This window comes from Oncorhynchus mykiss, chromosome 12 (genome assembly GCF_057628025.1).
Source record: "Oncorhynchus mykiss isolate SJ-2025 chromosome 12, ASM5762802v1, whole genome shotgun sequence".
NCBI classification, from domain to species: Eukaryota; Metazoa; Chordata; class Actinopteri; order Salmoniformes; family Salmonidae; genus Oncorhynchus; species Oncorhynchus mykiss.
The window spans coordinates 53,025,471-53,041,938 of record NC_143033.1 but is presented as its reverse complement, the minus strand read 5'-3'; the positions used below and the strand labels follow the sequence as shown (position 1 = coordinate 53,041,938).

The 16,468-nt window shown below is 42.3% G+C and overlaps 1 protein-coding gene across 4 annotated transcripts in view; it reads right to left on the bottom strand.

Annotated features, from left to right (window-relative positions):
- The window catches only part of LOC110537755 (gamma-aminobutyric acid receptor subunit gamma-2), a 70,767-nt gene that overhangs the window by 16,566 nt on the left and 37,733 nt on the right, over positions 1 to 16,468 (bottom strand). For all 4 annotated transcript variants that reach the window (XM_021624119.3, XM_021624120.3, XM_090192754.1 and 1 more), the window contains exon 7: positions 2,704 to 2,856. In XM_021624119.3, the coding sequence (XP_021479794.1) occupies positions 2,704 to 2,856 (153 nt within the window). The remainder of the gene's footprint in view (positions 1 to 2,703; positions 2,857 to 16,468) is intronic.

The window sequence follows — 16,468 nt, the reverse complement described above, 5'->3', positions numbered from 1 at the left end:
TAGCTAGCTACAATTTAAACAGAAAAGACACAGGACGTCTTACTTAAAGTGGTTCCAGTCTGCCATAAAGTTTTCAGATATTATAAATCCATAATTTTGTCAGGCAGTCGTTTTTTTGCAAGTTAAATCGTACTGTTCGCTAGCTAAAAAAATTGCTCGCTGTCTCGCAAGCTAATGTTACCCGTATAATCTGAATAGTAATTGTATTAGTATCTCAGAAAACCATTTACATTGCTAGTTATAGCTTAATGTTAGCTAACTAACATTGAACCTACTTGATTAGCTTTAGCTACCTGCAGAATCATCCTACAGCATTTCATGCATGGTGGCTAGCTATGACATTCAGTTTGTACTGTAGCTATGGGGTTGGGATTATGGTTTATGTTTAGCTAGCTAACTTCATTATTTAGCTAGCTAAATCGAGGTGGTCGGTCACATTTTTAGGGATGTTGGATTCTAGGATTTGGGGATATTGTGCAGTGGAGGCATTAAACCATGTAGGAGATGTAGAAGACTAACATGAAAAGTTGTGAGAGAGTATGCCTTTGTTTATTGAGGATGTGTCTACTATTCAATGGTCTCAGAGATGTGAGGAAAAAAAGATACAAAAACTCTAAATAAACTTTCTGTACAAAAATGTATTCTCATAGGAGATTATTAGAATGGAGGAATCTCAGACTGGTTGAACAAAATAAAATATGCATGATATACAGTGGGGATGGTTGAACAATTTTAGCATCCTGCAAATGAATAGAGCTTGCTATTTTATCCTTATGGGTTTAAAATTCATTACATACTTCATTCCAGCAGGTTATACCAAAGTGCTTTATCTGGACACATAATCCATATCATACTTATACCCCAAATAAAAAGGAACTCAATGAAACAATATCATTTAGTATAGTGATCAGAAAAAAATATTCTGGAAAGGGTTAGAGTACTGGATTACACGAAACTAAAGGATTGTGAAATGCACTGTCTGTTTAATTGCAACCAATTGACACAGTATGACGTGTAGTCTCCCATAACGGATGGCATAGGGACCAGCTGTTTTGGTTCGCTTGATCCACAACATATCCATGCTTTCGAATTCAGCCAATATGTTCATACCATGCCTTACCATCAGCCATCTGGTGCATGTAAGAGACATGATGATGTTGAGGGAGATACTTCATCGGGGGAAACCCTTTAACGAAGCACACAGGTAGCACAGATATGTGTTTATCGTGTACATCTTCCAACATCCCTGCCTCAAACACACACTCCAGCTCTTCAACAAGTCACTCTAATATATCATGAGGGCTTTAGGCTAATCTGGTTGTTATTTATCTATTTTTTATTCAAAACGAGAGACATCATCATGCCTCAAGATTAATGTTGTAATATCCATAGGGGTGCCTAGAGTGATTGTGATATTTGGTTGGATGGCACTGAAGGATTAAGAATTATGTCACAGCCATTAATCCTTCCAGCTAGCTAACCAACATTTACCTCCCTGTTATCTTTGGGAAGGAAATTAAGCTATTTGACTACATTTACATGTTGGCAGGCAACTCAATTTGTCATGATATTAGTAAAATGTTATGAAGATTATATAAAAAAAATATATATATATATAAGATATAGACACTGGCAGTACATTTAATAATAAATCAACCTCTCACAGTAATAGGGTATAACATTGTTTCTAAAAGTCAAAAAGCTCTTCTATGATAAGAAGTGGATGTCCGTGTGTCACGCCCTGGCCTTAGTTACCTTTGTTTTCTTTATTATTTTGGTTAGGTCAGGGTGTGACATGGGGGATTTATGTGTTTTGGCTGGTCTATGGGGTTTTGTATGATTATGGTGTGTTACCTAGTCTAGGTGTTTATGGAAGTCTATGGTTGCTTAGATTGGTTCTCAATTAGAGGCAGGTGTTTATTGTTGTCTCTGATTGGGAACCATATTTAGGCAGCCATGTTCTTTGGGTATTTTGTGGGTGATTGTCTTCCGTCTTTGTGTCATTGCACCAGATAGGACTGTTTCGGTTTTCACATTTGTTTATTCATTTATTTTGTAGTGTTCACATTTATTGTCCTTATTAAATATGTTGAACACTAACCACGCTGCATTTTGGTCAGAAGAAAACCGTTACACCGTGAACTGGATTGATTTACATTCAGCAATACTTTCAAAGATCCTGGTGTGAGTGCTTGTGGTCAGGGTCGAGAAGCTTGGAGGTGCACAAGCAGCTGACTAAGGAATATGTAACTAAAAGACGACGTTCTCTGAAGATGGCCACCCTTTCGGAGACAGGGGCAGGTTCAATAGCTCACACATTCTCCTCACACATCCCCCCCTTTTGCTTTAAGCAAAGTTTGGCCCCTGCATTTTTACGTAGAGGCTGCATCTCCCCTGAGCTTTGCATAAAACATATGCGTTCGGCTGGGCTCATAGAATCAAGATGGACTAGTTACTGAAGCAGCTGACTTCTCTGGGCGCTAAAGGTCGGTCTGGACCACAACAAGTCCTATTTTATGAGAGACCGAGACTAATTAGGGACCACACTGCTAATGAACTCTACTGATAAAAGTGCAAAAACCTATGTTTGTGTTGTGGCTAGGATGGCTGATTGTGAATCTGATGAGATTAAATACAGGAGAGAAGCAGAATTATCACTCTTTTATTCTCTGATTGATGAGATTTGTATTGCTTTGTTGTTACCTAAGGATGTTCTAGCAGGTACAGCATCCTTGTTGATCCAAAAGGAGACCCAGGAGAGGACAACGATGAGGGTGCAGGGGATATAGGTCTGAATGGTGAAGTAACCCATCCTCCTGCTCAGGTCGAAGAAGACTGTCAGAACAACGTAGTCTCCTAAAGACGAGAGACGACAAGAGAGAAAGCGAACATTGAATCACCATATGGAAATTACACTCAACTAAAATATAAACGCAACAAGTGTTGGTCCCATGTTTCAAGAACTGAAATATAACGTCCCAGGCATTTTCCATACACACAAAAAGCTTCTTTCTCTCAAATGGTATGCACAAATGTGTTTTCATCCCTATTGGTGAGCATTTGTCCTTTACCAATGTGTATGGGGGAGGGGTATGTGCTGCTGAGGAGTATTTATGTCTGTAATAAAGTCTGGCTCCCCATTGGGTGGGCCTGGCTGCCAAGTGGTTGGGCCTATGCCTTCCCAGGCCCACCCATGGCTGCACCTCTACCCAGTCATGTGACATTCATAGATTAGGGCCTAATGAATTAATTTCAATTGACTGATTTCCCTATATGAACTGTAGCTCAGTGAAGTCTTAGAAATTGTTACATTTGCATGTATTCTTTTGTTCAGTAAACGTAATATGCAGGAAGGCAATGCAGTCAATACAATTACCATAGAGAAATACATAAATGCCATACAGTCAACAGATAAACAGTAGACAGGAGTAGGTAAATATGTGGGATTTTAGTATTGCGTATACTGGATATCCGATTTGCACATAACATCACAACATCCATCCTGAAGACTACATATCCCCTTATCACAGGGTATCCCTGCCTCCTACACCTTCCGGGATCTGCTCTATTCTGTCTGCTATATGGAGTTACAAAGTTTGTGAGAGTGCCAAGCAGCTCACCCTGCATGTGTAGGTTTACAGAGAGCTCACCGTATGTTGTACACTAATTGATTAACACCACAATGTAAGCTGTGTCAGAAACCCTCCTGTCCCCTACTATAGTTTTGTGCTCGTAAGCCTGTGAGGCATCGAGCATACTCTCCTAGCCCCTTTTCTGCTCGGCGAGTGGGGCAGCGCTGCTTCTCGGATGGAATGAGAACAGCTGGCTTTATTAATAAAGCACCAAGCAATTTGGCAACCTGGTAATTTATCTCACGAGTTAAAAAAAAAGAAAAAAAAGAAACACACGTTGTCTGCCATTTCTGCAAAACACCAACATCTGTGTGTGCACACAGCAGGACTTTGTGATCAATCCCAGGTTACACCTTACCTCACCTCCACACTGATGGCATCATTAGATAGCCGAGTACAGCGGTAGAGAGGGAGAAAGAGCACCATTACCGCTCATATCTCCATGCTATTTTCTGCCGACGAGGCAGTTGGTAGGAGGAGAGAGAGACATGAAGGATGATCTGAGGGGTCTGTGGTCCACTATTTGTTTTTTATTAACATTACATAAGTTAAGGCCTGGAAGTTGCACAGAGAGCCCCTGGCAGCTGAGAAACTGCCAGTTAATACATTTATTGAGCTTGGTCAGCAGTGGCCTAGCCACATTGCATTACCCTCCACTATTTATAATGATGGGCTTCGCCAACGGACTCAAATACTACCTTAGTGCAAGACACCCCCCCGCTGCACAACAGTACAGAACATCTCTGGCAGTGTTTCCTACAGTCATTACAGAGAACAGTGCTCTCCTGATAGAGACTTGAGGTGAGGATATCGACAACCTCCTCCATTAGAGATCAAGGCTAATGTATCAGTAGCAATTCAAAAATGCCTTCCTGTTGTCATGTAACACTCAGCTTTCTTGTTTATCACCTTGTTAATTTGTGTAGCTCAGAACCCCACCTCACCACGGAAAACATTATTATTCCTTCAATGGACAACACAAGAGTGGAGCTAGCCAATGAATGAAAGGTCAAATGGAGATACGATAGCTAGATATACAGTTGAAGTCGGAAGTTTACATACACTTAGGTTGGAGTCATTAAAACCTTCCTTTCAAACACTCCACAAATTTCTTGTTAACAAACTATAGTTTTGGCAAGTCGGTTAGGACATCGACTTTGCGCATGACACAAGTAATTTTTCCAACATTTGTTTATGGACTGATTATTTCACTTCTAATTCACTGTTTCACAAATCCAGTGGGTCAGAGGTTTACATACACTAAGTTGACTGCCTTTAAACAGCTTGGAAAATTCCAGAAAATTATGTCATGGCATTAGAAGCTTCTGATAGGCTAATTGACATCATTTGAGTCAATTGGAGGAGTACCTGTGGATGAATTTCAAGGATACCTTCAAACTCAGTGCCTCTTTGCTTGACATCATGGGAAAATCAAAAGAAATCAGCCAAGACCTCAGAAAAAGAATTGTAGACCTCCACAAGTCTGGTTCATTCTTGGGAGCAATTTTCAAATTCCTGAAGGTACCAGATTCATCTGTACAAACAATAGTACGAAAGTATAAACACCATGGGACAACGCAGCCATCATACCGCTCAGGAAGGAGATGCGTTCTGTCTCCTAGAGATGAAGGTACTTTGGTGCGAAAAGTGCAAATCAATCCCAGAACAACAGCAAAGGACCTTGTGAAGATGCTGGAGGAAACAGGTACAAAAGTATCTATATCCACAGTAGAACGAGTCCTATATCGACATAACCTGAAAGGCCGCTCAGCAAGGAAGAAGCCACTGCACAAAAACCGCCATAAAAAAAGTCAGACTATGGTTTGCAACTGCACATGGGGACAAAGATTGTACATTTTTGAGAAATGTCCTCTGGTCTGATGAAACAAAAATATAACTGTTTGGCCATAATGACCATCGTTATGTTTGGAGGAAAAGGGGGAGGCTTGCAAGCCGAAGAACACCATCCCAACCGTGAAGCACGGGGTGGCAGCATAATTTTGTGGTGGTGCTTTGCTGCAGGAGGGACTAGTGCAAAAGATAGATGACGTCATGAGGAGGGAAAATTATGTGGATATATTGAAGCAACATCTCAAGACATCAGTCAGGAAGTTAAAGCTTGGTTGCAAATGGCTCTTCCAAATTGACAATGACCCCAAGCAAACTTCCAAAACTGTGGCAAAATGGCTTAAGGACAACAAAGTCAAGGTATTGGAGTGGCCGTCACAAAGCCCTGACCTCAATCCTATAGAAAATTTGTGGGCAGAAATGAAAAAGCGTGTGCGAGCAAGGAGGCCTACAAACCTGACTCAGTTACACCAGCTCTGTCAGGAGGAATGGGCCGAAATCCACCCAACTTATTGTCGGAAACTTGTGGAAGGCTACCCAAAACGTTTGACCCATGTTAAACAATTTAAATGCAATGCTACCAAATATTAATTGAGTGTATGTAAACTTCTGACCCACTGGGAATGTGATGAAAGAAATTAAAGCTGAAATAAATTATTCTCTCTACTATTATTCTGAAATGTCACATTATGAAAATAAAGTGGTGATCCTAACTGACCTAAGACAGGGATTTTTTACTAGGATTAAATGTCAGGAATTGTGAAAAACTGAGTTTAAATGTATTTGGCAAAGGTGTATGTAAACGTCCGACTTCAACTGTATCTGGTTAATCCCATTTATGCATTGCATGAGTGCAGTAGACATTGTGATGAACAAAGTACATAGGGTGTAACGTTTGATACACACACCACTGATCAACACAACCCAATCATGTTTTGATGGGGCTGCGCACGGCACGGCAGCAGTGACACATCACACATTATCATGGCCCACGGCTCACCATTCCTGGCTCTCCTCTTTTCTTTTTTCTGTGTTTCAATAAAAGCCCTAAAAATAGCCCTCCCAAATTATTTAGTGAAATGTAATATTGTGTCCTTGGCATGTGCTGCATAGGTCTCCCTTTCTCTCTCTCCCTCCACAGAATCTACAAAGCTTCTGTGAGGGAAGTTGCCGGCTCATCCCAATGCATTTCTCAGTGCACTCCAGGACATCAAAGGGCCCTGTCTGCTTCTCCCTAATGACAGCCTAGCGTGTGCACACGAATGTCCGCACGCACACACACACACGCACACACACGCAGACACACACACACACACACACACACACCTCAAAGCTCCTCTCTTTCTGTCAGAAGATCTGATCTGTCAGCCCACAAGATAATGGAACAAATGGCGTAGGTGTAGAAATGCCTGTCCTCCTTTAATCTTCACACCGTGGGAATGCATGAAGCAACGCTTCCTTCTCACAGGCAGGCAACTCTTCTGGTGGGATTATACCTAATATATTTATAATATTTATTTTACTTCTCTTTGACGCGAGAAAATGCAAGGCCCTTATCCAGGAACATTAAAGATGGTTGGAAATCGGCTCAATGGTTTAGGTTGGGTGATGCCAATGAAGATGAAGCCTCTTCCATGTGCAGGTTGAGATACAGTAGATCTTGGATTCATTTAGCCTATGTGGGTTAAAATATTTCTCCCTCGTCTAGTGGTTAGCCTAACTGGTGGGCTATTGGTTGGAGATTTTCTGTTTTGTTCTATTCAAATAGACCTCTTGCTCTTCTATGAAACAGAAACATTTTGAAAAAATGATAATGCTGTGAAAAATCCACCATATTGCCTAAACAATGACTCAAAATTGAACTCATTGTTTATATTGAGATATTGCTTTCTGTGTTTGTATTAGTATAGCTGCACATTTTCCTGATGCAGGCAATTTAGTAAGAAACCTCACAGATGTAATCGTCTCCTCCTGTAAAGATTTATGGAATGCAATAATGTTTTGGCAAGGAAGATCATTCAGAGCACACTGTTAAAACCTCTGGGACTGCTAGATAGAATTAAACACACAACACAGGCCTCGCTCTGCTCGTACTCCTACCATCCCAGATCCCACTGCAACAAGATTACTGTGGTAAAAAAGCAGTTAAATTTCCTATCGTAGATGGAAAGAAATATTGTCTTTGGATGGGCGGAGGAAATGCTGAAACATCAGTCCCTGGAATGTTGCTGGCTGCATATTGCCGGGGCGACTGCTTTCAGGAGATGGGATATGGTAATCCCAGCTTGGGTTGCTGACTAGTAGAAAAGCTGCTGCCACAGGAGAATCTCTCTCACCCCCTATAAATTGGCATGATGGAGACAGGCAGGCTTGGACCTGCGGCACATGTTGGCCGTCCCACGGTCAGAGGCATCTGGTGACAGGATGGCATGATGTCTTGCTAGGGCCTCAGCCTCGCTGTCAAGGGTCGGCTATGAGGGGAGATGGTATGCATAACCACAGAGCACAGTCTATTAGAAAGGATGGTAAGCATGACTGTGGGCTCAGCTACAGTATAAGAGGGGATGTTGAGCAGCACAATACACTGGGGAGTGGGGACACAGCCGTTACAGTGTCTGTCTAGGGTCTTTATTAATGCCTATGTGCGGAGGATTATACAGCATGTCTTAGTCAGGGAATAGTGTGCCCGCTGTTCAAAGAGATTACCACCATGGTCTCAGGTCCAGGATCGGACTACCACATCTGGGGTTTACGTAACCACCCAGATCTGAATTTTAACTCCCAGTCCAGTCAGTCTCCACTCCCCATATCTAATACATTTATTTCCTTATCTTCCTCCGCTTGCTCCCCATTTGAACTGGTTTAGGGGAGACTTATCCCCTTCACAGAACAATCAGAGCGGTGATGAGCAAACTCTAATCCCAGATGTGCTAGGAAAAATGAGATAATCTGCAATTCAAAAAGACAAGATCTAATTAGTGAAGGCAAGCCATTGCGGTGGTTGGCGGTAGACCTGGAGCTTCGCCAGTAAGGAGATGCACCCTTATAGCTTAGAGGTATGCAGCACACAGTGCAATTAGGGCAGGCTTTCCAAACCCAAAACAGAAGGCATGGGGTCTGTTCAATCAGACTCATACTGTACTGCACATGCTGTCATTTTCTAGTTGTCATAGCAATATTTTCTCTAAGCACGGATCCATCCTCACAAAGTAATACATTTAGAGGGGTTTTTCGAGGAGCTCCTACAAGCTGAGAATATTTCACATTTCATTTGGACATGGGAAAGGTGCAAAATAGCTTACACGACAGCTCAGCTGTAGTCGTGGAATTATATCGCAGAGAGTCACGTTGAATGTACCCGGTACCACTACCTTAGAGAAAGGTCATCCTCTCATTGCCTGCAGTCTAAGTGATCTGACATCTAATGAATAGTCTCGGAAATATGAGGAAGAGATGACATACTATATCACAGTACTACGGAGCACACTTTCTTTTGTAGTAAACAATTTTTTAAAATGATGTCATAAACTAATCAGCGAGCCACAAGTTATAGTGAGACCAGCAAGTCACCTCTCGCCTCATAATGTCCTTGTTGATTAGCTTGGAGAGCCATGAGGGCTAGAGTGAGTAGGGAGCCATAGACTCCTGTGTCGTGTCCATAGGGGGCACTAAGTCACGTGACCCCCTCAGATTTGTCCTGTTCTACATTCTTTTCAGATGTTTTGACTGAACTTCATTTTTAAGCCCATGCTTTATCGTAATCCATTCTCCCGAGTAAGTAGAGATACCGGACGCTAGATGCTCGAGTGTCTGCAGTATCGTCAGTGGAGGAGGAGAGAGCTAGTATAGAGTGACACTCACAGCGTTGGATTTGATTTTAGCTGCTGGTGATTGGCATGGGGTATGTTTGTAAATGAATTTGATCAAGCTATGGAGCCTATTGATTCCGTGATGAATAAATAAAACAAACTTGTTTTTGTTTTTTCTCTGTAATACTAGCCACCGAGCAATTTCATTTGATGGAAATTCATAGATAGAGATTGAAAGGCATTTAGATTGTTCTTTTCAAAACTGAAATTACAATAAATATGTACATAATTATTGACTGAAATTAATGTAATTATTCGATTATGATACTATATACCAGTGTGATAATTATACTATACTTCTAATGATTAGAAGTTCTTAAAGAATCAACGTGCAACATGATTAAAAATTACAATCAAAAAGGTAAAGAGACATGCTTAGACAAACTTTGAGGAAAAAGAGACATAATGATTATGGTTCTAGATTGCAAGAAAAAAGCTGTTTCAGGTCTTTGAAAAATGATCAAATCCCCCCCCCCCCCCTCCATCCTCACGTACTTCCTGCCCCTCTAAAACAGTGGGTGCATGATGTCCCTGCTAGAGCAGGGACAGGTGCTTCTACACCTGCATTGCTTGCTCTTTGGGGTTTTAGACTGGGTTTCTTTACAGCACTTTGAGATATCAGCTGATGTACGAAGGGCTATATAAATACATTTGATTTGATTTACTGGACTCAGGAATACTGGACTCAGGAATATGATGGCAATTTACTGAGCTCTCATAGACTTTGTTTGCCTGGATAAATGGATAATTATCTCTACGACTCTCCTCTCCTCCTACCTTGACTGCACTGCTTCTTGCAGCTTAAAACTCAATGTACTGAGGATACTGGTACCGGGCTGGCTGCTGTGCTGTCTCAACAGTGTAGGGTTAGGAGTGGGGAGAGGACATTTAAGTAGCAACGATCATAAAAATGTATAAATGGTCAGAAATACAGGTCTGATAAATGTAACAGCTGCATAATGGAGTAAGATACTCAACTATTTTTTTTATTTAAAAAAATCCATGAAATATTGACAGTATTATAGTACATGAACTATTGGATAATGAGAGACAGAAAATGAATGGATTCCAGACATTATGGTGGGACTTCATGTATTCAAATGAATGTCAAATATTATTATTTTTTCTTCTTTGAAATTATATACAGTGGGGCAAAAAAGTATTTAGTCAGCCACCAATTGTGCAAGTTCTCCCTATTAAAAGGATGAGAGAGGCCTATAATTTTCATCATAGGGAAGTATTCAACCATGACAGACAAAATGAGAAAAAAAATCCAGAAAATCACATTGTAGGATTTTTAATGAATTTATTTGCAAATTATGGTGGAAAATAAGTATTTGGTCAATAACAAAAGTTTACCGCAATACTTTGTTATATACCCTTTGTTGGCAAGGATAGAGGTCAAACATTTTCTGTAAGTCTTCATAAGATTTTCACACACTGTTGCTGGTATTTTGGCTCATTCCTCCATGCAGATCTCCTCTAGAGCAGTGATGTTTTGGGCCTGTTGCTGGGCAACACAGACTTTCAACTCCCTCCAAAGATTTTCTATGGGGTTGAGATCTGGAGACTGGCTAGGCCACTCCAGGACCTTGAAATGCTTCTTACGACGCCACTCCTTCGTTGCCCGGGCATTGTGTTTGGGATCATTGTCATGCTGAAAGACCCAGCCACGTTTCATCTTCAATGCCCTTGCTGATGGAAGGAGGTTTTCACTCAAAATCTCACGATACATGGCCCCATTCAATCTTTCCTTTACACGGATCAGTCGTCCTCGTCCCTTTGCAGAAAAACAGCCCCAAAGCATGATGTTTCCACCCCCATGCTTCAAAGTAGGTATGGTGTTCTTTGGATGCAACTCAGCATTATTTGTCCTCCAAACACAACGAGTTGAGTTTTTACCAAAAAGCATTATTTTGGTTACATCTGACTATATGACATTCTCCCAATCTTCTTCTGGATCATCCAAATGCTCTCTAGCAAACTTCAGACGGGCCTGGACATGTACTGGCTTAAGCAGGGGGACACGTCTGGCACTGCAGGATTTGAGTCCCTGGCGGCGTAGTGTGTTACTGATGGTAGGCTTTGTTACTTTGGTCCCAGCTCTCTGCAGGTCATTCACTAGGTCCCCCCGTGTGGTTCTGGGATTTTTGCTCACCGTTCTTGTGATCATTTTGACTCCACGGGGTGAGATCTTGCGTGGAGCCCCAGATCGAGGGAGATTATCAGTGGTCTTGTATGTCTTCCATTTCCTAATAATTGCTCCCACAGTTGATTTCTTCAAACCAAGCTGCTTACCTATTGCAGATTAAGTCTCCCCAGCTTGGTGCAGGTCTACAATTTTGTTTCTGGTGTCCTTTGACAGCTCTTTGGTCTTGGCCATGGTGGAGTTGGAGTGTGACTGTTTGAGGTTGTGGACAGGTGTATTTTATACTGATAACAAGTTCAAACAGGTGCCATTAATAAAGGTAACGTGTGGAGGACAGAGGAGCCTCTTAAAGAAGAAGTTACAGGTCTGTGAGAGCCAGAAATCTTGCTTGTTTCTTCTCATTTTGTCTGTCATAGTTAAAGTGTACCTATGATGAAAATTACAGGCCTCTCTCATCTTTTTAAGTGGGAGAACTTGCAAAATTGGTGGCTGACTAAATACTTTTTTGCCCCACTGTATATGGCGCTTTTATATGTTTTGTAATATACTGATAGAATAATAATGTTTTAAAATACCAACTATTTTCATAAACATATGGAAATAATTGAATTATCTAGAATAAACCAATGCACATTTATTTGACAATAGTGGGAAGATAAAACAATTGTGTGATTGTTAATACACCACATGACCAAAAGTATGTGGACACATGCTTGTCAAACATCTCATTCCCCAAAAATTTGCATTAATATGGAGTTGGTCCCCCCTTCACTGCTATAACAGCCTCCAATCTTCTGGGAAAGCTTTCCACTAGATGTTGGAACATTACTGCGGGGGCTTGCTTCCATTCAGCCACAACAGTATTAGAGAGGTCGCGCATTGATGTTGGGAGATTAGGCCTGGCTTGCAGTCGGCGTTCAAATTCATCCCAAAAGTGTTCGATGGGATTGAGGTCAGGGCTCTGTGCAGGCCAGTCATGTTCTTCCACACCGATCTCGACAAACAATTTCTGTATGGGCCTCGCTTTGTGCACAGGGGCATTATCATGCTGAAACAAGAAATGGACTTCCCCAAATTTGGAAGCACAGAATGGTCTAGAATGTCATTGTATGCTGTAGCATTCAGATTTCCCTTCACTGGAAATAAGGGGCCTAGTGTCACGCCCTGACCTTAGAGATCCTTATTTATTCTCTGTTTGGTTAGGTCAGGGTGTGACTCGGGTGGGCGAATCGATGTTTTCTATTTCTTTGTTGTTTTTGCCTAGTGTGGTTCCCAATCAGAGGCATCTGTCTCTCGTTGTCTCTGATTGGGGATCATATATAAGTTGTGATTTTCCGTTTGGGTTTTGTGGAGAGTTATTTTCTGTTTAGCTGTTTTGCTGCCTGACAGAACTGTGCGCTTTTGTTTTTTCTACTTTGTTATTTTGTTGCGGTGTTCAGTTTATTACAAATCATGAACGCCTACCACGCTGCACCTTGGTCTCCTTCTTCAACCCACAAGAGTCGATACACCTAGCCCGAACTATGGAAAACAGCCCCAGACCAATATTCCTCCTCCACCAAACTTTACACGTGGCACTATGAATTGGGGCAGGTAGCAATCTCCTGGCATCCATCAAACCCAGATTAATCTGTCGGACTGCCAGATGGTGAAGCGTGATTCATTACTCCAGAGAACGCTTGGCATTGCGCATGTTGATTTTAGGCGTGTGTGCGGCTGCTTGGCCATGGAAACCCATTTCATGAAGCTCCCGAAGAACAGTTATTGTGCTGAAGTTGCTTCTAGAGGCAGTTAGGAACTCGGTAGTGAGTGTTGCAACCGAGGACAGATGATTTTTATGGGCTACGCACTTCAGCACTCAACTGTCCCGTTCTGTGAGCTTGTGTGGCCTACCTCTTCGCGGCTGAGCCGTTGCTGCACATAGAAGTTTCCACTTTACAATCACAGCACTTACAGTTGACCATGGCAGCTCTAGAAGGGCAGAAATTTGACGGACAGACTTGTTGGAAAAGTGGCATCCCACTTTGAAAATCACTGAGCTCAGTAAGGCCATTCTACTGCCAATGTTTGTCCATGGAGAGTGCATAGTTGTGTGCTCAATTTGGCTGTCAGCAACAGGTGTGGCTGAAATAGCTGAATCTACTCATTTGAAGGGGTGTTCACATACTTTTGTTTATATAGTGTATGTGGATTTTTCATATGGCTTTCTTTTCTGAGTGGCGACATTACATCAAGTCAAACATCAAACATGTTCTATCCAAACAAAGGGGAACATTCACTGTAAGCAGACCATTTTCTCTTCTGTCTTGTCATGTAGTTGTCTTGTCAGTGCGCTTAATCCCCATCAACTTTGATAAACACATGTGTCAAAACTTTTGGTAACACTTTATTTGAAGATTAGCGGCATAACATGTTATAAAAGTTGACAACTTTTCAGAACCTGTCTTAACATTGTCATAAGACTGTCATGAAACATATTTCGACCTGTTCTGACATTTATTGCAACATTTTATGGCTGGTTCTGACACCAACATCTAAACCAACAAAACCTAACAAACTACGCAAACCACACCATTCCAGCATACCCTACTTGTCAAACATGTACTTACCCCAATGCTCTGTTGCTGATGACTGGAATGAATGCAGGGGCAGGACAACGTGTGTTATGACTGACATTTGGGGGATGCACTGTGTATACAGTTTGGTCAAATATTATTGTCAACCTTGAGCAAAAAAGACTGTATAAATAAATAATAAATACCATAGCACTGCTTGGAATTTGATAAATGGCATTGGCACTTGGATTGGAAACGGCGCTATGGTCAAATGACATGAAAATAGAGCCAGTGGTGGGTTTGGCATTGACAACCAGAAGCATTTGCAGAAAAGTACCTCATACCTTTTGAAAAAGTTGGTGGTGGATCTTTGACGTTATGGGGCTATTTTTCTTCCACTTGTTAAGGTCAATGCGATGGCATAATGAACTTTATCAAGCACCAGGATATTTTAGCCCAAAACCTGGTTGCCAGGATGTTGACACGGTCGGAGGCCGAGCAGTTGCCATACCAGGCGGTGATGCAGCTGGTCAGGATGCTCTCGATGGTGGAGATGTAGAACTTTTTGAGGGGAACCAATGCCAAATCTTTTCAGTCTCCTGAGGGGGAATAGATGTTGTCGTTCCCGCTTCACGACTGTCTTGGTATCTTAAGACCATGATAGTTTGTTGGTGATGTGGACACCAAGGAACTTAACTCTCAACCCGCTCCGCTACAGCCCGGTCGATATTAATGGGGGCCTGTTCGGCCCACCTTTTCCTGTAGTCCACGATCAGCTCCTTTGTCTTTCTCACATTGAGGGAGAGGTTGTTGTCCTGGCACTGGACACTCTGACCTCCACCCTATAAGCTGCCTCATCGTTGTCAGTGATCAGGCCTACCACTGTTGTGTCATCAGCAAACTTAATGTTGTTGTTGGAGTTGTGCTTGACCACACAGTCGTGGGTGAACATGGAGTACAGGAGGGGACAGGGAGTACTAAGCACGCACCCCTGCGGGGCCCCAGTGTTGAGGATCAGCGTGGCAGATGTGTTGTTGCATACCCTTACCACCTGGGGGCGACCCGTTAGGAAGTCCAGGATCCAGTTGCAAAGGGAGGTGTTTAGTCCCATTGTCCTTAGCTTAGTGATGAGCTTTGTGGGCACTATGGTGTTGAACCCCGAGTCGTTGGTGTGAAAAGCTAACATCTTATGCATTGAACCAATAGGGTTAACCCACTAGGTGGAAATTGCAACATGGCCCATATAGTGAGGACCGCTACAATATATACAGGTAACTGCCAAAATATAGGAAACACCAACATGAAGTGTCTTAATAGGGCATTGGGCCACCACGAACTGCCAGAGCCGCCAGAATGCGCCTTGGCATAGATTCTACAAGTGTCTGGAACTCTATTGGATGGATGCGACACCATTCTTCCACAAGGAATTCTGTAATTTGAGATTTTGTTGATGGTGGTGGAAAACACTGTCTCAGGCGCTGCTCCAGAATCTTCCATAAGTGTTCAATTGGGTTGAGATCTGGTGACTGAGACACACACACACATGGAAAGAGATAGAAAGAGAAGTCCATTGAAAAAAAGACAACTCTTCAATTTCAAAATCTAGAGATAACTTGTTAATCTAACTGTGAGTTTTCATGTCATTTCGAAGCCTATATTGGATGTTTGACAGAGTGAAAAACTGGCGTTTTAGCTCTTACATCGTTTTATTTTACAAATGATGGCTCATATTATGTGTATTTACATGTGTATATATGAACCACGCTAAATATATCTATTTTAAAAGGTTACTTTTCATGAAATGTTTATCTAACGGTGCACTGCTAGGTTAGCTAGCTACCATTTCGCCATTTAGCTAGCTACCATTTCGCAACAAATGTTGTTGTTGCTGTCCATGGGTTTTTAAAAAATATATATATATTTTTTAATTTTACCCCTTTTTCTCCCCAATTTCATGGTATCCAATTAGCTACTATCATTGCTCCAACTCCCGTACGGGTTCGGGAGAGACGAAGGCTGAATGTCATGCGTCCTCCGATACACAACCCAACCAGCCGTACTGCTTCTTAACACAGCCCGGAAGCCAGCCGCACCAATGTGTCAGAGCCTACACGTGCACCTGGCAACCTTGGCTAGTGCGCACTGCGCCCGGCCCGCCACAGGAGTCGCTGGTGCGCGTTGAGACAAGGAGATCCCTACCGACCAATCCCTCCCTAACCCGGACGACGCTAGGCCAATTGTGCGTCGCCCCACGGACCTCCCGGTCGCGGCTGGTTACGACAGAGCCTGGGCGCGAACCCAGGGACTCTGATGGCACAGCTGGCGCTGCAGTACAGCGCCCTTAACCACTGCGCCACCCGGGAGGCCTGTCCATGGGTTTTTGATACATTTAATACATAGGTGTCTTTTACAATT